We start from the raw sequence: 19,717 nt of genomic DNA, 5'->3' as shown, positions 1-19,717 counted from the left end.
AGAGCTCTTCACACTTGCTTTTTACTCCCTGAGGTGGTTAAGCACCAATGCTTACCTTCCAGAAGCTGGTCTTTGGTAAGTTACATGTCTGGTTACCTTACTAGAGCCAGCTTTTTGACAACTGCTTCTCTCAGCTGTTAACCTGTGTAGTGGGAAGGAAAACAAAACACCTGAAATGAAGATGCTGTAACTGTGTTGGAGCAAATGCCAGGTGAGCCTCTGTCGGGAGCCTTGTTCTTGGCACGAAAAGAGTCCGCTCGCCTTGTGCTCAGTCACAGCAGCAGGCTGGGCTGTCCTCCGCCAGCAGCGTGGGAATATGCCAAAGCATTCCCATGGCGGGTCACGATCCCTGTATGAGCGGGGAAGGCTGCAGCTTTCGAGGCACGTGCCCAGGTCACCAGCAGGACTGCTGAGTACCGTCTTGCATTTGAGAGGTGGTAGGACAGCAGGGGTTTTGTCAGACGCTGCAGATGGAAATAACACCACTCGTGTGCTTATTCCTGCTGTTTCAGCAAGGGAGGAGAGGCAGAGGGACAGAGGGAGGCGTGACCTGGACTCCTACTTCCACATAACATTCAGAAAAGAAAACAGACTTGTTCATTGTGGGGTTTTACTGGCTTTGAATTGCAGAGATTGTTTTTATGGCTCGGGACTGAGAGTATGAACAGGGTTTAAGCATGCTGGAGGCATCATTATTTGTTTAACTATTGAGCCTAACAGAGGAGGAATGGTGACTTCTAATGTCGCTTCTTTCCAATAGTGACATTTCTTTCCAAACTGACTCTTGTGCTGCCACGTTTTGTTGCATATCCTCAGTTTTTCCCAAGTAACAATTCTGGTTCTTCACTAATGATCAAGGAAGTAAGAATTGGATGAAATGGGGGAAATGGCCCGGATGCACCTTAACTCTTTAAGTGCTGCTTCCATGGATCTTGCTCTGATGAAAAGACACATTACTCCTGATTACAAAGACACCAGTGCTGTGAATCTGCTAGCTGGAAAACCTTAGCTCCAGGTCTTAGCACGTATGGTAATGTGCTTTACAACGAACACAGGTTAATTTAGGAACAGTGTAAAAATAGCTTGTATTTTCTTAATGGTGGGACTGACTGAGTGACTTGTTTTTTACTAACCTGATGCTTTGTGTGTAACTAGGGCTGGTAATTTTTGGTCTGCAGTTGGGTGTCTGGTTTCAGAAGCTTCTTGCAGAAAAAAATGTAATCTGTTTCTGAAAAATAAAATTTCCTGTAAGTAACTTTAAAAAAACCCCACCTCATTCTGATAAATTTTCCTTTCTCTGTTGTAAGGGCATAAGTAAGTGCCTACTTTTATGTGAAAAAACATTAGCACGTTTAATCATCTTTAATCTTGGGGTCAGTTACCGTATCCATGGGACGATAATGAATGCTGCAGGGAAATTATTTTCTTTAGCAGGCGGTAGAGCAGTGTGCTGCAGGGCTAGCTGCCTGGGGCTGGTTCAACCACACAGTAACTGGGGTCTCCCAGTCTTTCTTGGTTTTGTCTGGCTAGCCATGGACCACAGTGTGTGAGGAAAGGGAGTCGCATGCATGTTGGCAGCTAGATGCTGGTATGCTCCAAATACGTTCCTGCCTCCAGCTACTCCTAATGTTGCAGTTTTGGTGCTCTTTGCAGTCTTCCTTCTCTCCAGAGAATTCCTGCTTAGCTGATTTGGCTGGCTGCGCGGAGGCACGCTGGCACAGTTCCTGCTGTGCCCTGCTCTGGGGCATCTCTGCCTGCCCCGGTGGCCACAGGCTTGGCTGCCAGCAGGACACCCTGCTCCCTGTGCTCCGCACCCCGGGGAACGGCGCAGGCTGCAGCCTCTGCTGCGTGTGCCACTGGCTGCACCGCGTGTAACCTTTGCATGCCGGGCAGGAGGGGATGTGTTTTTTAGACCTTTGTCCTACAAGTAGGAAAAATAATATAAACTCAAAATGTACCCAGCAAAGTGGGCTAGACATACTCAAAACTGAAAAGAGTGTGCCACCCGTGACTTGAATGTAGGAGAGTAAAGCAGTTGTGCTGTTGTGCCTTTCCATTCAAGGCTGGGATTCCTCCTAAGAGAGAGATGCACGCTGCAGTCTCCAGGTACGCTAAAACAGACTTGAGTTGCATGGTCAGTGCATGGTAGAGGGGACTGTAAAGATGAGGGAGCAGAGGGTCCAGGCCTGCAGCTAGTGCACGGACCCCTGGGCTCCAGCGAGGTGGGGGAAGCTAGCCCTGAGGGCACGCGCTGTAGGTACCATGTGGTGGTTCTGCTCCAGGTGCAGCTGACGTCAGTGTTGGAGGAGCATTAGTTAGTGCGCTTCAAGGCTTTGTGTATGTAACCGTGTATGAGAAATTAGCAGGAGGCAGATTCTGGAAGTTTAGTAGCATTTGCAGGTTTTGCCTTGAATGGTAAGTGGTGTGGGATCGATTGGGAAATCAGGGAGTTCTCTGGAAAAAGTAAGCTGTGAGCTATCACAAAATGTGTTAGCTGCTGTTCTGCCAAAATAAGTCTGTTACAGCAAATGATTCTTTGCTGCTTTGCATTCTGATAGCAACCTATGTGCATACGCTGCTGGCGTGCATGCACATAAGGAAAGTATTTCTGGGCCTTCTGATGTGCACAAGCTGACATGTCCATATGTGCTGCAGGAATGCATGCAAGCATATGTCTGTCTGTAATATACAAATCTGATGTGTTCTGTACCCTGACACCATGCTCTTGTAGTCTGCGCGCGCAGAGAAATGATCACAGCACTCGCTTCCACGTTTCAGTTTGAAAACCTCTTTTCAAATTGATTTCATTAATTTTTCCGGATTTATTTGGGCTACGTTACACCAGGATCAGTAAGGAGGGAGAGGTGGGAGATTTTATTGGCCAACTCATGTGAGACAAAACTGTGGGAGAAATGAAAAGACTCTCGAGGGGCAGCGGGGGGGGGGACCAAACTATATCAAGTTACTGTTGCCCTGAAGTAATAGTTTTCCTCTCGGGGGAACGCACTCCAGCGGACAGATTTTGCTAATCACAGTGCCTGCTACACTGCTCTTTCCCTGCTCAACAGTTACGGCATCCGCTGTAGCCTCCTGTGAAGGAGAGCCTTGCTCAAGGTCCAGGTCCAGGGCACAAAAAGAAACACGCGGCCGCTGAGCTGCCACCCTCTGCCGTGCTCTCGGTAGGCAGGTGATCTGGAGCAGGGCGAGGAGTGAGTCTTCTCCTGAGTCCTTAGGCTAGCCGACCGCTTCCTGCCTGCGGCGAAACTTCGGTCCTCTCTGGGGCAGAACAAGTGCGCTTGTTTCCTCCGATCATGAGTAATGAAGGATGTATTCTTTTCACGGCATCTTTCATTTAAAAATAGATCCCCTTGCCCACACCGCATTTTCTTACGGTTTGGTTAAATGCTGCTCTCTGGTTTGGGGAGTGTGCATGTAACAGCTGAAGTCAGTTTCTCTGGTAAGTACAACTTTATTTCATACCTGAATAAACAACATCTACTATATTCTGTTTTTGTGTGCATACCCTTTTCTCTCTTGGCATTTCAGCAACAAACCCTTCCTACTCCTGTGCACACTTGTGGGTTTTGTGGTTTTTTAATATGTGCTATGCAGCAGCTGTTGCATTTAAGTACCTGGTTTCTTGCATCTCTTAGGAAGATGGAGAATGGGGGGAAATTTTACAGGCTTGAAAAGTCCCATTGGTTCGAGTTCAGGATGATGTGAGAAAATGTCATATAGGGGTGTGCGTCACTGTACCTGCAACAACAGGTCAAAGTAATTTCTGTTTTCATTTACCTCTTGCAGGGGCTGAATGTATTTGGAGCTCAAACGGGTGTGTTAAATCGCAGACCGCATGCTCTGGGGTGTCATTCTTATTGGGCCTTTCTGTCTTTTTTGTTTTGCTGCCCAAATGAGATATCTGGAAAAAGGCAAGAGCTCCCTTTTCTTAAATGTCCCACAGGCCATTTCAGCTCTCAGAGCAACAGGTAACTCGCCAGACGGCCTCCTCTGGCTCCTGCACCCTGTCCTTTATACTGATCTTCTGCATTCAGATTCATTAAACATTTCCCTGGCTGGGCATTACGGAGTAAATTTGATGAAGCAGCTTTGTGTTACGCTTTACCCATGAAGCCATCGTTGCTGTAACTTTTCCGAAGTAGGCCTGGTTCATTTGCTGACACCCCATACAGACCGGGGAGGGCACGTGGGAGAGGAGCTGCTGTGCTCGCTTCTGGGGCTGTCGCTTTCCACATTGCTTCAGCACGTAACAACGCAAGCTCCTGTATGGCGCCCAGGCAGGGGACACTGTTCGAAGGGCAGAAGCTTTGTCTGGCTGGAGTGATCTGGGAGCCGAGACATAGCTCCTGAGGTCAGGATTCGAAGCTCGTAGTTGAAATCATCTTCTTTTCCCTTTCTGTGTGTCAGTACCACGGCTGTGATTCCGACACCTTCAGTAATCATCCCTATTGCACGTGCTTTTTCCGTCCATCCGCTCTTCAGCAATTGCTGAGGGAATGACTTTGTACCCTAGAGGCACTCACTGTCTGGAGGGAATGTTATCTGAGGAGGGCTTTTTTCGAAGGCTTCATCAGTGAAAAACTAAACGTACAGTCCTTGCGATTTTGTGCATGGTTTCAGTAGCTGCTGAACTAGGATGGTACTTCTTGGGTTGAGTCTTGCAACAGCCGGAGCCCGCTGCCCTCTCTGGTGCACTCTGGCATACAGCCCTGTGTCACTTGAATTGTCCTCACCTCCATCCAGTCCCCGTGCCGCTGGAGGCACTTCCAGAACTGATCCAAACCAGCACACTGGTGCCTGTAGACCTCTGGAAAGGTCTGCGTGCCATCCGTCAGCATGTGGCCTGCTGGTATTACTTGCTCTCAGCCCTCTTGTTTTTTCTGTCATTTTAAAAAAATTAGAAAGTCACTGTAAGTCTGCCAACCTGGATTGAAACATCTTCTCCAAGAACATCCTTTCTGCTGTACTATTCTATAAATTCCAGTAGCGTTCTTTTTCTTAGAGCAGTTTATTAATGGTTGTAACTGCAAATACCACACTTTGGCCCTCTTCCCCTGCCCAGATTTACGAGTGGAGAAATAGAAGGCGATCTTTGGTTCCTAGCATGAAGGCAGTGCCGTACTGTACACTTACAAACTCTTCTAGCAGCGCTTACTCAGTGGATTTCTATTTTCAAGTCCCTAATTCATACAAAATTCTTCCCTGGTCAAACTATTTTTAAGCGCATTTTAAAATGTAGAGGGTTTATTACACCAAACATTAATGAAGAGGAAATACCAGCCCCCCCACTCCGCTTGACACTTTGTATTGTTGTAACAAAATCAAAGCAGGGTACCACCGAGTAAGGAACTTACTTGAAAAGAAATGTTAAATGAGGACTACAAGGACTTTTAAGACACAGGGAGGGCTGCACTACAGAGTATCCAATAAAGAATTAATTGGTTGAAAGCAGTTAGTTTTAGGTTCTCTTGATGAAGCAATTCAGAGACTTGTTTAAGAACAGTTATTTTAAAGGATAAAATAAATGGATGACGTTGGTCTGCTATCTAGCTTGATGCATACAGTGGTCCTGGCCCTTTGTGTTTAGCCCTGCTTTGGGGAAGGAGGGAGTCTGCAGCACTGCTTTGGTGCTCCCCAGGTGTCGGTCTGGCTGTGCATTTGTCAGTGATTCATTAGCAGTTAGAGGGGCTTCAGACCCGCTCCGGCCGTGCTGCGCCGCAGATCCCCCAGCCGAGCGAGGCTGCCTTGAGCCAGCTGCCAGGAGAGTGAAAAGCAACTTCTCTGGCCTCCCACGCCACCTCTTCTGCACACGGGGGGGAGGTCAGCGCAGGTCTCCTTACCTGCCAGGCAGCGTATTCCCCACAGGCAGGCCTTGTGGTACCTACTGCACTTCTGGTTTGCAGGTAACATGCACAACTATGTACGTGGACCACAGAGGTTAGTTTAATAAAAAAAAAAATGTGGTAGCTTAATAAATTTGGATGGTCATCACCTTGAAGCTTAAGTTTGTAAATGCAGCGTTTGTTTTAAGCCATTACATACTAAACAGCATCTCTCTGTAATGTACCTGTGACAAATTCCCAAGCCTGTAACTTTGCCGTAGGGAAATTCTGTACTGTATGTGCTTGTGTTTTTAAGCAGTAATTATCATTGCACCTGCAACATTTTTAGAAGCCTGAAAGGCTGTAAACCAACATAAAGCAAAAAACTTGATCAAGGGAAGTGTTGCGTATTTCTGAATAGGATCTGTACTCATGCAAATACTGAGTGCTGTAGTAATTAACGTCCTTTAGCATGTGTGTTGCAGTTAAACGGATTCAAGAGGTCTGCACCAGTACAGATAATTGCATGCCGTAGGTTGAAGTTTGCAGCGAAGCATGTCTTGCATTCTTCCAGCAAAAGTGCTTTGTTAGTGTAGCTCTTGCATGTTGAAGTGCTAAACTAAGGTGTAGCATGTCTCAGTGAAAGAGCCACTGGCTTATCTAATGTGCATGTTCTCAGTAAGAGATCGATAATAACAGGTTAATTTTACATTACAGTACTGAAGTGCAACAGAAAACACTTGGAAGTTGCACTGCAAATCATGTATTAATTGACGGTATCTTGAACGTAGTTAATCTAAGCCTTAAAAATTACCTAGTGCGCAAAGGCACACCACATTTTTCTAGCAGAGCAGGGGTCTAGGCTGACCTTCTGCTTCGAAGTGGTGCAGTAATAAAAGTATTAGTAATAATGAAAAGGGAGAAGCTGCTTTTCTGCTGCAAGAAAGGAAGGAAACCCAGATACGCTGAAAATGGTCAGTTTGTCATTTGTGAGCATTTTCAGTTCACCATACCAGTCCTCCGGCGTTTCCTTTAGTAAAAAGCTGGTCTGGGTGTTCCCAGCAGGTAGCACTGTAGGATGTCGTCACCCGCTGCGGGTGAGCCTGGCCTTGCCACTGCCTTCTGTGTGGTGCTGCAGCCCCCGCACCCCGATGGCAGCAGGGCCCTTTAGACACCAGCTTGCAGGGAGCCAGGATTTCCCTGTAGGAAATGCCTCTGTGACGTTGTAGCAGGCGTTTAGGCTCAGCACAGCTACCCAGGTGGGAATTCGGAGCTAGCGGTGCTGCTGGCTGCCTTGCCTTCTCAGCCTGGGGGTCAGAGCGCTGCTTGGCATCTGGGGAGCTGTACAGGGGCAGCCCTCCGCCAGCCTCGGATTGCGGAGGAGTGCCGTGGCCCCTTGGATGTAGGTCTCCCAGGCTCTGGAAACGGCACGTGCACTTGGGCTAGCAGAGCCCTCTGTCTTTTCCGTGCATGATATTCCCAAACAGTTTGGTGTAATTAAGGTAATTAGCAAAGGCCTGACCTGTGTATCCGTTAGTGTGATTTACTACTCATTGACTCCCGTTTCCCCCAGTTCCACAAATAAAGAGAAGAACACCTCTGAGTGCTAGAGCTTTGAGTCTGCTAAAACAGTTAGGGGCAGCCACCTCCCTTTTGACTGCGATTCTTAGTATGTGCAGAAAAATGAGTAAGTAGAACAGTGGAATGGAGGTGTATTTATAGAGGTCAGTTTACAGCCTTCATCATGTCCTTACGTAGCAGGCTCATGCAGAGCCAAAAGCAGATGTGTGAGTGGAAGTCTACGTACAAAAGCTACAAACCGACGTTGCTGCTGCTCAGCTCTCCCGACATCCTTTGCTGCTTGTATTTACTTAGGCTTTGTTCAGTTCATCTGCTCTTAGTTGGATTCTGTTACACAGACTTGAGCTCTGACACAATTCTTTGTGCCATTCCTTCGTTATCTGTCCTTTCAAGTTTTTGCTATGTCAGTTGGGCATGTATGTGCTTTGCTAGATCACCTGAATTCAGGCTGTGTTCTCCCCATTTTGGGGGGGGTCCTCCCGTTGCAGTAGCAGAGGGAAGACAGGTGGAGGCAGGTGGCAAAGGGAGAGGGCACTGCAGAGAGGGGCTGCCTGCAGCAGGAGGCAGAGCCACGCTGGGCTCCCCGGCGGGCAGCCTTCCCTGACGCGCAGCCAGGTTGTTGGCCTGAACAGAGGATCGCTGCTGCTCCAGCACTGATGCAGAATTTTGCTTTACTCGATGGGACTGAAACTGTTCCCCTCTCTTCATCGCTTAATTTGATTTTTAATTATTTCAGCTTTCAGTGATGACTTAGTTCTTATGCTGACAAGTGCTAGAGGAGGTAACGTATTGCACATGTTTTAAAGAGCTGAGAACCAAAGCATCGGGCCGCATCTAGGGAGAGCAATTCTTCCACATCGTAGGTTCGTGTCCCTTGGCACGCAGTATCCTCCACTGCTGGCTGGGAAAAAATAGGAATCTGCTACCAACAACATGCTCAAAAATACAGGCGCTAGCAGCTGGAATAAGTGTGAAGGTTATCTTTCTTCACACCCATACCGGTTCTTCTGCTGACATCTGCACGCTTTCCTACACAAGGTTCTGTATCGCGTTGTGCTTCCCCTCTAAGTACAGCTGACTGGTGTTCCCTGCCGTGCTGGGCACGACAGCAAATTGTCGCCGCTTCAGCGATGCATGGAGAAAAGGGGTCAGCGCTGAGAAGCCCCTTTGCTGTAGCAGCTGGGACAGCAGGCAGCTGCAGAAGCAGTTAGTGAACGGCAGTCCAAGACCCCCAAGCAGTTCCATAGGGCAGCCCCAGAAGGAAGGCCAGCTGCAGTTACCAGTGTCAGGAAAAAACAGCAGCCAGACATAAGTAGCTCTTTCCGAATACGTTTGTCTCGGATTTCTAGTGGCCCTTTCTTGCGCTTCCAACTGTTCACAGCGTCAGGAACGTATTAGCCTCCTGCCATTTCTCTGGGAGCTGGCTCTTTTGCACGGGAGGTTAGAGTGAGGAATCATTTTGATTTTCTGTCTTGAAAGAGATTTGCGATAGAAGTGTTATATAGCTCCTCTTTGTTTTTTCAGAGTGAAAGAATTGAAAAAGGCCAAGGAACTTGAAGATCCGCAGCAGCATCCCGTAGCAATGTGACATTGCTTTTCAGACTGTTTTCATTTTCTGTTTTTAGCAGAGACATGCAACAGCAACAACAACAAAAATACCCACTGCAGTTCTGGAAATACCAGCTGCAGGATTTTAACAGTAATGTTTTGGTCATTGCATTTGCACTTTCATGGACAACTTTTAATTTGTTCAGCAAGACATCTTGGAACTCAATCTTCTGTTGGATCATGGGGAAAACAAAAGACACCAGGAGGAAATTGTGAGTTGCTTCATTCTCCGAGAAGGAAGAAGCGATTAATTATCCTTTTCATATAGGGCTGTATTAAACAACATGTGGAACTGTACAAATACTATACCAAAAATATTGTTGAGAAAAGGTGGGAATGCACAAGCAACACAAGAATGCTGTTCCTGCACCTGTCAGTCATCTCCAAGAAACTGAAGCTTTGAGAGTCTCAGTGGAGGGGCTTAGATCAGGACATCTTTATTGGGTCCATGCATCCTCATTTCCTTCGCACTCCTGTCCTTTGTGTTTGATTTCAATCTCTACAGCACACTTAATGCAACTTTTTAAATCTGCAGGTTTTTAATACATCCCGTGGGAACGTACAGAAGGGGTTGGTGTGTGAGATAAACGGGTAATGCGTGAGGAACCGAGAGAGCAGCTTACGCACGTTTTAAAACGTTTTTTTGGTATTTTTACTAGAACCTGCAAACATATCAATTGTCACGTACTTTCTCTCATATTCAGCACTTTATTTTGTAGCCTTACTTTCATGTGCTATTATTATTTTGATTAATTTCTTAAAAGAGTCGGTCCAACATGTAGCTTTTTCTCTTAAGTACTTGTCAAACCTCTTGTCGTTTTGCAGAGTCACATACATATGTTGCCTGGACATTTTATACCACCTAAAGATCAGAGTGGTGCTGCATTCTGGCCAGTAAATTTCTTATTTTGGCTACTTCATCAAAATCTGGGCAGTTTCTGTATATATAGAAGGTAGAAATGGAAAATGAGAAAAAAATATTTGAAAGGGAATATATTGATTAATTACTAAATATTTTATTCACAAAGGGTCAATAACTTGGCAAGATAAAATTATTATTTGTATAGTTTTGTCTGAATGAACGAGAAGAGTGTGGATGTATTGTTTGTACATATTGTATATATTAAAACAAAGAGATATGTGCATGAACTCAAGAAAAAGAAATGAACAAAGCAAAGCATTAGTGGCTATGGTCTGTAAAATGAAACAAAAACTTTATTTCACTATAAGAAACTTTATTTTAAATGTTCTTTAGAAGAACATTTTTGCTAAAGCATGACTAAATGGCAAAAAAGAGCTACTGTATTTAGACTTAGGAAAAAAAGGCAGAGCAACATTACTTAAAAAAAAAAAAGAAAAAAAAAAAGAAAAAAAAAGGATATGTTTACATTTGATTTTGGCTACCAGGAGTTTGGTTTGGTTGGATTTAATTTATTGATTCCTTCCTTCTTTTTTTTTTTTTTCCCCCGTCTTTCTTTTTTTTTTGCCAATGGTGCCAAGTAATGTGAATGCTAATATTGCTTAAGAAAATTGAGTTACTTTTGCAAAGCAGATAATCATAAGAGTACAGAAACCGTATCTAGCTTAACACCATACACTCACTCCGATAAAGAACACTTAGAATGAACATAAACTGAAAAAAAAAAAAAAAGAAATAGTACGAAAGTAGAAAATATGTTTCACATTTTCATATCTCCTGCTGGAAGTCAGAAAATGTCATAAAAATTGCACAAAAAATTTAAAAAAATAAAGTAAAACGTAAAAAAAGATGCAAACTGATCTTGTAGGGGTGTCATGGTATATTGCTATTTCCACATAGTGAGGAGCCAAAGAAATTAGGGTTTTTTTAAATTGAACTACTAATTTAAAACCGTCACACGTTCTCGACGACGGGAACCAGGTTCTGATCTTTCTTACACAGGAATGTAATGGAAGAAACTCCTGAAGTCCGTGTTGCTACTGTGGGTTACGTACATGTGTCTGAGATCAGAAACTGCTCCTGTGTGTTTGTTTTGCTCGTGGCATTTTCAAATTGCCGAACGGACTGGTGTAAATTTAAGATTGTTAGTTTTGGAATAGTTGTTCTTGCTTGATCCCGGCCACCAACTACAATGTTTAAACACAAGGCTTGTTGTGAAGCCTAAAAATATTCACATGTAAGAAGCTTTTAAACTGGTGTCTTTAAAAGAAGAGTAAAAACAAAGATTGTGGCAAAAAAACTGGGGTCAGTGCTCTTGGTGCCTTTTCTATAATTGTACCTGTTTTTAATTCCTTCTTTTCACTGCCAGCATTGAATTACAGTAGATGTGCTATAGCTCATTATCAGAATTCTCTTGTACATTTCTGAACTGCTGCTTTATGACCTAATTCAATTTGGGAAAAAAAAAAAAAAAAGGAAAAAAGAAAAACGAATGGCCTGGCGCTCACACTGTGCCTGTGGGCAGCCTCATAGCCTTGATTTACTGTATGGAATTGGGACCTTAACCATTAAATTTTCCTCTCGCGCAAAAACAGAACAGGAGACGCCGAAGAATCTCCTTTGGAATGAATTGGAAATGCTCTGTATTAATACTGGAAGAACTGACATTTTGAAATCAAAATGTTGCTCCCATTGACCGATACGTGACAATATAGAATCGACCTTTTCCTAACAAGAGTAGTGACCTCAGTGGAAATGTTTTAACTCCCTCTCTTTACAGAAAAAGATTCAGTAATATACAGAGCTATTTCAAATTACTCTTCCAGATCCATGGGCCTGGTGGTGTATCTACTAATCTAGATCCTGCTTCAGCCAAACGTTTAAGCGTGTACTTGCTGTTAACCATGCAAGCAATTCCACAGGCGCAACAGAACTACTTGCATGCTTGAAGCGAAGTACAGCTTCCAAGTGCTTTGTTGTGTCGGGCCATAACCCTTCAGTGTATTGCTGGGGAGTGAGAAAGGCTCCCCCCGCAGTGAAGTGATTCTGCTCACCCTTTTCTTGGTTGTGGAACTTAACGTTTTCACGGAAGATAAGTAAGTGCAGCTTTCCGGGAAAATTTGAATTCCCAAGTGCCAGGAGCCAGATCTTCTGTCTTCTGATAATGGAATTGCTCCTTTGTGAAACACATTCGACAGCAGTAATACTGTGTGAAAGAAATACAGAATATAACATGAACCCCCTCTCTGGTTGCACGCTTATGGCAGTTCCACACAATAGCTGGTGCCCAATGGGGGGTCCCCAAGACTTGCATGTAAAACTAGTATAGATGTCTTCTCTTTTGTAAGTTTTATTTTTGTAACCGTGCATGTAAAGCATCACTGAATCAATGGATCTGTTGAAGAACTCAGCTGCTGGAACCATGCAAAATGTTTTGAATTGCCCTTAAAATATGGAAAATGTTTTCTGAATGCTTTATATTCTTTCTGCTGTAAATTAAAAACAAAGAAAATTTCCCCATACAAAGCGTGCGCCTTTTTTTAAACACGTCTCTTCCATCCTAGTTTAAAAGTGACACGGGTGCTTCAGTTGCCGTAAAGCAACCGTGAAGAAAACGTGTTTCTTCTACTACATCACCTGCCTGTAAGTAGCACCTAGTCTCTCAGGGGTCAGAAGCTGAGCAGCCCCCAGCTTCCCCACGAGGAGGGGCCGAGCCCCTGGATCTGCCACCCTTTCTGCTGCGGTATCCCGGCACGTTGCCCTCATCCAGCCCGTAAAGCAGGGTGTTCAAGGGGAGCTCCTCACCTGCCAGAGCGCTGCCGGAGCGTGCTGCTGCCAGCCTGGGCCCGCTCCAGTTCCGAGGCCAGCCTGCAGCTCCAGGATGCTGCTGTGCGCCACCGGCTCAGACCCAGGGCCCTGCCGCAGCTCCCACGCGAGCTGCTGCTCTACAAAACGCACCCATCAGCCGCCCGCTCTCCTTCCCACGAGGCCCTCTCCCCAAGCAGAAAGTTGTCCTTTTTGTGTGTTCTTCGCACCCCTGCAGCAGAAAGGAAAATTTCCCAACCCATGAAAGCTGGGTACCCGTCCACCCATAAATCTGAGCCTCGGATTACAGAGTCTGTCAAGATGACCACAACTACACAAAGCATGAAAAATCCCTTTCTCCTTAAGGTCCCAGTTCAGCCCAGCTGCAGCTAGTGGCCTGGTTTGGTGGAAATTAAAGTTTTCAAGGCAATAGGCTGTAGTTTTTCAAATGCAGAAAGTCTGTGAAATTATCTAAGTTTATATAATATTTGTAAATGTTTCACCAGCTGTTAGGTGGCCCCAGTTCTGATCAGGTTCTCTAACACAACTTCAAGCAGGTGTATACAGTAGCATAAACGTGTTCATCTGTGGACGACCAGCTTTTCTGGGATAAAATTATTTTCAGTTCCTCTCCAGTAGACAGTCACTTTCAGGGCAGGGCATCCAGGCTTTCCATGAGAAACCACGCAGACCTAGAAGTAGAACACTAAATCCTACATTGTGTACAAAGCAGAGGTGAATCTTGGTGGAATTCAAGAGCCCTGCTGATGCAAGAGCCTAAGAGGTCTCTCTTAATAGCACAGTAATACTAATAACTACTGCATGGAACAGATACTACAGTACAGGAACCAGCCCTCAATAACGCAACTCCTGCAGCTGAGCGCCAGGCCAGCCTAGCAGGGACAGACAGCTGTAATACACTCATCATCTGGCCGGTGAAAGGTTATGTTAGTACTACTAGGAGTAAGTTCTTCCAAAACCCAGGACCACAACAGAAGATGAGCTTTCATTAGGAGTTTCTTCTGGACTACAGAGGAACGAGTTAAATTATGTTTCGCTTCAAGAATAAACTGGCATTAAGCTCCCCCATTTGCTCAGTGATACTTCCCATGTTTTCCGTTGTACGTGCCTCTTAATTCCTGGGTTCTTCTTTAGCATTGTGGGGGGTTGACCCTGACCAGAAAGTAAGCACCTACCAGCTGCTTGCTCGCTCCCCCACCTCCCCCCCTTCTCCCCAGTGTTGTGGGGGACGAGAATTTGAAGAGCAACAGGGAGAAAAAATGCCTGGAGTGAGATAAAAACAGTTTTGTAAGCAAAGGGAAAAAAGGAAAAGAAGAAAAATAAAAACAAGTGATGAAAAAGCAGTCACGTGCTACCTCCCAGCAGCTGTCCGATACCATGGAAAGAATGGCACCCCCCTCCCCCCAGGTTCATTGCTGTTGGGTCAGAACAACCCTTCGGCCCCTTTGGCACAGCTGCCCAGCCCTGTCCCCTCCAGCCTCACCCACCCCCAGCCTGCGCTGCGGGGGCAGCTGGGGAAACGGCCAAGGCCTTGATGCAACAGCCAAAACACGGGTGTTACGAGGGCACGGTGCGATGGAGAACACCCAGCCAGGCCAGCGCAGGCGTGAGCCCCGGGTCTGCGAGCAGAGCCCAGCTGCACTCCCAGGCTTGGGCCGCGCCAAGAGCCCTCCACAACCCGCAGGAGGGATAAGGGCAACCTGCCTGCCTCAGATGGAGGGCACACGCTGGTTTAATGTAAAGAAAAGTGTGCCCACTTCTACCGCCCAAGCCCAGCTCCTCGGGGCCCGTATCTGGGCCCAGCAGCTCGGGCCAGGCGTTTGCTGGCGCGGCAGCGTGACTGCACCGCCCCTGCGGGTGCTGCCCCCGAGAACCGGAGTGTCCAGCCCCGGCAGCACCCCCGAAGCCACACCAGGGCGCACCATCACACCAAAGCGGGCAGGGGCCGGGCCGTGTCCTGCCCCGCGGGGGGCCGGGCTGCGGCGGCTGCACACAGAACCACTGGTCAGAAGCTCGCAGCGGTTCGAGCTGGAGGGACGTTTAGACACCCGGTGCTGCCCCCGCGCCACGGCCGCGGGACGGGCGCTGTGCAGGAGCACGAGCACCGCGGGCCCCCGCCGCAGGCCCCCCCAGCACAGCCGCGGGCGGGGGGCGCCTCTCCTCAGGCCCGGTCCCGCAGCTCCCGCCACAGCCGAGCCGAGCCGAGCCCAGCCCGCCCGCAGCTCCCCCGGCGGCCTGGCCCGGCCCCGCTCCCCCCGCAGCCCCCCCCGGCGGCCTGGCCCGGCCCCGCTCCCCCCGCAGCCCCACCGCCCGCCAGGCCGCGGCCCGCTCCCCCCCGGGTGCCAGAAAGGGGCGAGAGACACCCCGGGCCGCGCCCGGCGTCCGCTGGCCCCGCCCACCCGGGGGGGCGGGTCCGCCCCGGGTCCGCCCCCGATTGCGTCATATCCTGGGCGCCGCCAGGGAGGCGCGCAGTTGTCGTTGGGCCGCGCCCGAGGCTGAGACCGGCAGCGCTCCCGCCCCGCCGGCAGGATGTGAGTGCGGGCCGGGCCGGGGGGACCCCGCGGACGGGAACCAGGGGCAGGGGGGCCTGCTGCGCGCTCGGCGGTGGCTGGGTGCCCCCCGCCTGGGCCGGCGCCGCCCGTGGGTGGGGTTGCGGGAGGCCGAGGCCGAGCCCGCCCGTTCCTGGGCCGCACGCCCTGGGCCGCTGCTCGGGCCGGGTCCCGGTCCCGGCGCTCTTGGCGCCTGCCCGGGCGCTGGCGGCCGCGTTCCGGTGACCGGGCGGGTGCGGCGCTCGGGGCCCGGCTCTCAGGAGGAGGCTTCGCTTCGAGGTTCCCCGGGCTGGCACCGGCAGCAGAACGGCGCGGAAGGGCTGGTTGTGTTGCTGCTGCTCTCGAGCCTTGTCACACCTTCCTGGTTCGCCCCTTGTGCCTCTGGGCGCGTTAGTTCTTGCTAAATGTACGTTAGAAGTCAATGTGCAAGTGGGTAAGTACAGCCTGTGCTCAGATCCAGCTCCTCTGAGTGTCAGGATGCATGAAATGGTACGTGCTTCTGGTGCAGAGGAAATGAAAACACGGAAGGGCAAGTTGAGTACAGGTGGTTCTAGAGATACACAATAAAAAAAAATCAGTGGAGTGCTGAAAAGGGTGTGAGATGTGTGTACAGAGGCTCTTGTGTCTGTTACAAAGGTGAAGGGTGTTGCAGCTGGTAAAAAGAACTCGACTGCCTGAGAGTATGAATTCAGACTGATTGGAGGTAAATTGTGTATGCTGGGTGCCTTTTCTTCCTTGTGCTTTCTCTTGCTCCCTGTTGGCCGTTTCAAAAGAACGGGGATGGAGGCAACCACTGGAAGAGCACACAGTTAGAATAACCGTTAACTTTCTGTATTTAATTTTTTGTGAGCTGCTGTAACTTGAAGTGCAGTATTTGTGTTCATACTGGAGAAGAGGAACAGCCCTGAGCCTAGACTCTGGAATGTCTGGGCTCTGAACCATTTCACAGGGAATTGCCATATGCCTTACTGTAAACTAGCATTAGCAAGCTGCTGCTGTCTTTTAGCACATCAAGCAAGATGTTTGGGATGCTGCATGACTTACACCTATTACCAGCTGTTAAGACATCACTTCTCTAATAGGAAACTGCCCCATATTTGTTCTAGGAATACAAGTTTCCTGTTTTCAGGAATATGAGATAACTTGTGTACTCTAAGCATATCCACTTAAAGCCAAACCCACAACCTATCAAAAGCTAAACGGAATAATGATGATTTTCTTTGCTGCAGGTCAGCCACTATTCCTGGAAGCTCAAATGTGGCTGCTGGCGGTAACCGTCGTCTTCAGCAGACTCAACACCAAGTAGATGAGGTAAAAGTCTAGTCTGATAGCAGTGTCATTGTTGTCCTTCAGGACACCGGTATAACTGGAAGGGATATTTTGGCCAAAGCAGGTTCCCCTTCGTTATACGACAGAGAAGCCTAATATCATTCAGCTTGCTTCATTATACTTGTGTCATCTTAACTCTTGCAAAGGTTTAAAAAAAAAAAATACCCATTCAGCTGGAGTGGGGCAGTAGAGAGAGGTTACCGGTGTCCAAACACTAGCTGCAGTCAGTGCTTGAGGATTTGGCATAAGTAAAGATAAAAACTTTTGCTCTTACAGAGAACAAGCCTTTCTCTCATCAGTAGCAATGAAGGCTGACTGCCAAATATGACATGTCCAGATTTGAGGAGTCCAAAATCGAGGCTGGCTACTGACAGTATTCTTTTGACACATGGTTGACTATCATGTTTATACATCTCGACTGCTGAAGTGAGTCAGGATTTATTTCCCGGGTTTAAGGGAATGCCAGTACAACTGGCATGACTAACGTTTTAAAGTAGATATTGGGCTTCCAGCTGCAGGTGAGTGTCACGGTTTTGTTTCAGCTTATGACTGGATATACTAAAAGGCAGTAGCTCTTACCTCGTGAGAAGAGAGCATGAAGAGTACTGTGTGTTGCTGTCTGTTGCCTGCAGTTCAGTAGTGGGTGATGCAGCTGGTGACTTACTGTAAACATTAAATTTATGTAGGTGGTTGACATCATGAGAGTGAATGTGGACAAGGTGCTGGAGCGAGATCAGAAGCTGTCAGAGCTGGATGACCGTGCTGATGCGCTGCAAGCGGGAGCGTCCCAGTTTGAGACCAGTGCAGCCAAGCTGAAAAGGAAGTATTGGTGGAAGAACTGTAAGGTAACCATGGCTTGTGTACTTATGCTACGCAGTGTTGCAGTTAATGCCATTACAGTTTGTGTCTCAAAATGCAGAAGGAAAAGCGACTTCAGCCAATGTTATTTCAGTTCCAGCATCTGTGTTCTTAAAATGTAGCATAGTGGTTAGGTGAAGTAACCATGAGCTGGATTACCAGCTGTGCTACTTGATGCAGGAACCTTATCTAAGATGGTCATGGCCAGAGGGAAATGCTTCAGTAACCTGAGGCTTTGGGGAACAGGAAGGCCAAAAAAGCATAGGTTGAGTTAACGTGCAGGAAGTATTAAAGTAGAAGGAGCTTCCGGAGACTTCTGTACTTGTAGCTGTTGGCGAAGGTTGGAATCCTCTTCGGTGAGCAGCAAGACTCTGAAAGAGGCAGTATAGGGTAAGAGTAGAAATGATGTTTAGTAGTTCTTGACTCCTGCTTGTATAGTCACCTGAAACAGGCTTTGCACGGAGGCTCGGTGAAAAAGAGGCTGTTGGTCTGCTTTGCCTGCGTGCGTGGCCCCCCATCTCCGAGCTGTAGTGAAGCGAGCTTGCTTACTGAAGAAGTTCTACTTGCCTTGATAGATCTGGCGCACAGTGCAAAAGCACCTTGCAGGGCTGCTTTCCTGCACCCTAAAGGCCGGTTAATGCTGCTCTGCAGTTTGTAGTAAGTGTTGTATGGCTTTTTTCACAGATGTGGGCAATATTGATAGCTGTTGTTCTCATTGTCATCATCATCATTATTGGTAAGTTTCATCCAGATGGGGATTTCTCACAGAGATGGAATAGATGATGTTGATTCACTGACTGGTACAGTGGAAGTAAAGCCAGGATACCCACATGATAGCACATAAGACATTAATTTGAAATAGCAGCGACTGCTTTAACAGCTGTTGCCCACAATGAATGGCGGGCTGTGAGCACTGTGGGAGCTGGAATAGTTCAATCTCCAAGGCCTGTGCAGTGGCACACAGGTGAGGTGCGAATAGCAAGGGCTTGGAAACCAGGAGCAACCTCAGCTTTTTACAGCTGCAGATTGCAGAAGTATAAGGAGGAATGCCATGTACCTCCCTTGTTTGGAAGCTGCTTTCCATCTGTCTCAGCTTCTTGCGGGATGAACCCTTTTCAGTGCAGCAGGTCTGTAGCCCGGAGGCGTTCTACAAGTAGAGACTTGGCTGCTGGGTGAAGGTATAGCAGTGTTGGGTTGAAATAGCGAGGCAGGGAACGTACCACTCACTCGCTGGTGTAATTCTCACATAACCCCCAAGTATTTCATGGGAGGAAGAAGTTGAAGCTTGTGCTGTAATACAGTAACAGACGCTGCAGTAATGGTTGGCAACAGATAACATTGTCCTGGGCGAGAAGTGTCAGCACACAGGCACCAGGGGAGACTAAAGCTAGGAAAACCAAGATGGGAAAAACTCTTAAATCCCCAATACCTTAAGTTCTTAAAATGCAGGGTTGCTGTGGTTGACGGGCTGAAGGAGAACACCCTTTGTCCTACTTTTTCTTTTGTAGTCTGGTCTGTGAGTTCGTGAGTTACGGGAGGAAGCTGGGATCAGCTGAAGGTGCCACCTGACGCCTCTCCACTTGGAGCCTGCTGTCCTTCCAGCCCACGCACTGCTGTTCAAAGCAAACCTATTTTGATTACCGAAATGCTAACTAACTTTACCTGGTTGCCTTAAGACACTCCTGTCACTAATTACTAACAAGCACAGCCAGCCACGTGCACAGTGCCTTGATAGAGGGGCGCGGAGCTGTCGAGGGGGATTCGGCCCGGGAATTTCCACGGTCGGTGCTGTAACCGGTTACAGGCTCCGTGGACGGTTCTGGGCCGCCGCCTCCTCCTCCTCGCCTGCCCCTCCCGGTGCCATGGTGGGGACTGAGCCGCGGGGTGGCCGGTAGCGGGAGAGCCGCGCTGTCCCGGCCTCGCCGTCAGGGGGCGCTGCTGCCGCCCGGGGGCGGGGCCGCACGTGGCGACGGGGCCGGGGATCGCACGGGGGCCGCGTGCAGCGGCGCGTGAGGGGGCGGGGAGATGCCCCTCACGGCCCCTGGCTCCGCCCCGCCGCTCCGTTTTCCTCCAATAAAGTGGCTCCGACCCTGCCAGTGGCTCCGCCTAGTCCGTGTGGCGCGCGGCGCACGTGGCCGCCGTGTGGGGGAGCGGGGCCGCCGCGTGCGGCCGCCGTTACGTAACCGGAGGGGGGGGGGGGGCAGGAG

General features: G+C 48.4%; 2 protein-coding genes across 20 annotated transcripts in view; both read left to right on the top strand.

The window, feature by feature from the left end:
• Positions 1–12,474, top strand: part of CAMTA1 (calmodulin binding transcription activator 1) — a 324,806-nt gene extending 312,332 nt beyond the window's left edge. For 18 of the 19 annotated variants that reach the window (XM_080380161.1, XM_080380171.1, XM_080380173.1 and 15 more), the window contains one exon: positions 8,946–12,474. In XM_080380161.1, coding sequence (XP_080236287.1) covers positions 8,946–9,009 — 64 coding nt within the window. In that variant the 3' untranslated portion in view covers positions 9,010–12,474. Of the gene's footprint in view, positions 1–3,804; positions 3,987–8,945 lie in introns of all 19 variants that reach the window. The other variant, XM_080380168.1, reaches the window with a different exon arrangement.
• A 2,738-nt stretch (positions 12,475–15,212) lies between these two features.
• Positions 15,213–19,603, top strand: VAMP3 (vesicle associated membrane protein 3). The gene is made up of 5 exons (XM_080380213.1): positions 15,213–15,305; positions 16,553–16,634; positions 17,339–17,497; positions 18,195–18,246; positions 19,019–19,603. Coding segments are annotated over exons 1-5 (315 nt in total). The 5' UTR covers positions 15,213–15,303; the 3' UTR covers positions 19,039–19,603.
• The last annotated feature ends 114 nt before the right edge of the window (positions 19,604–19,717 follow it).

This window comes from Falco punctatus (genome assembly GCF_963210335.1).
Source record: "Falco punctatus genome assembly, chromosome: 3".
Taxonomy (NCBI): Eukaryota; Metazoa; Chordata; class Aves; order Falconiformes; family Falconidae; genus Falco; species Falco punctatus.
Note: the sequence above shows the minus strand (reverse complement) of the source record. Positions and strands in the feature narration are given on the sequence as shown.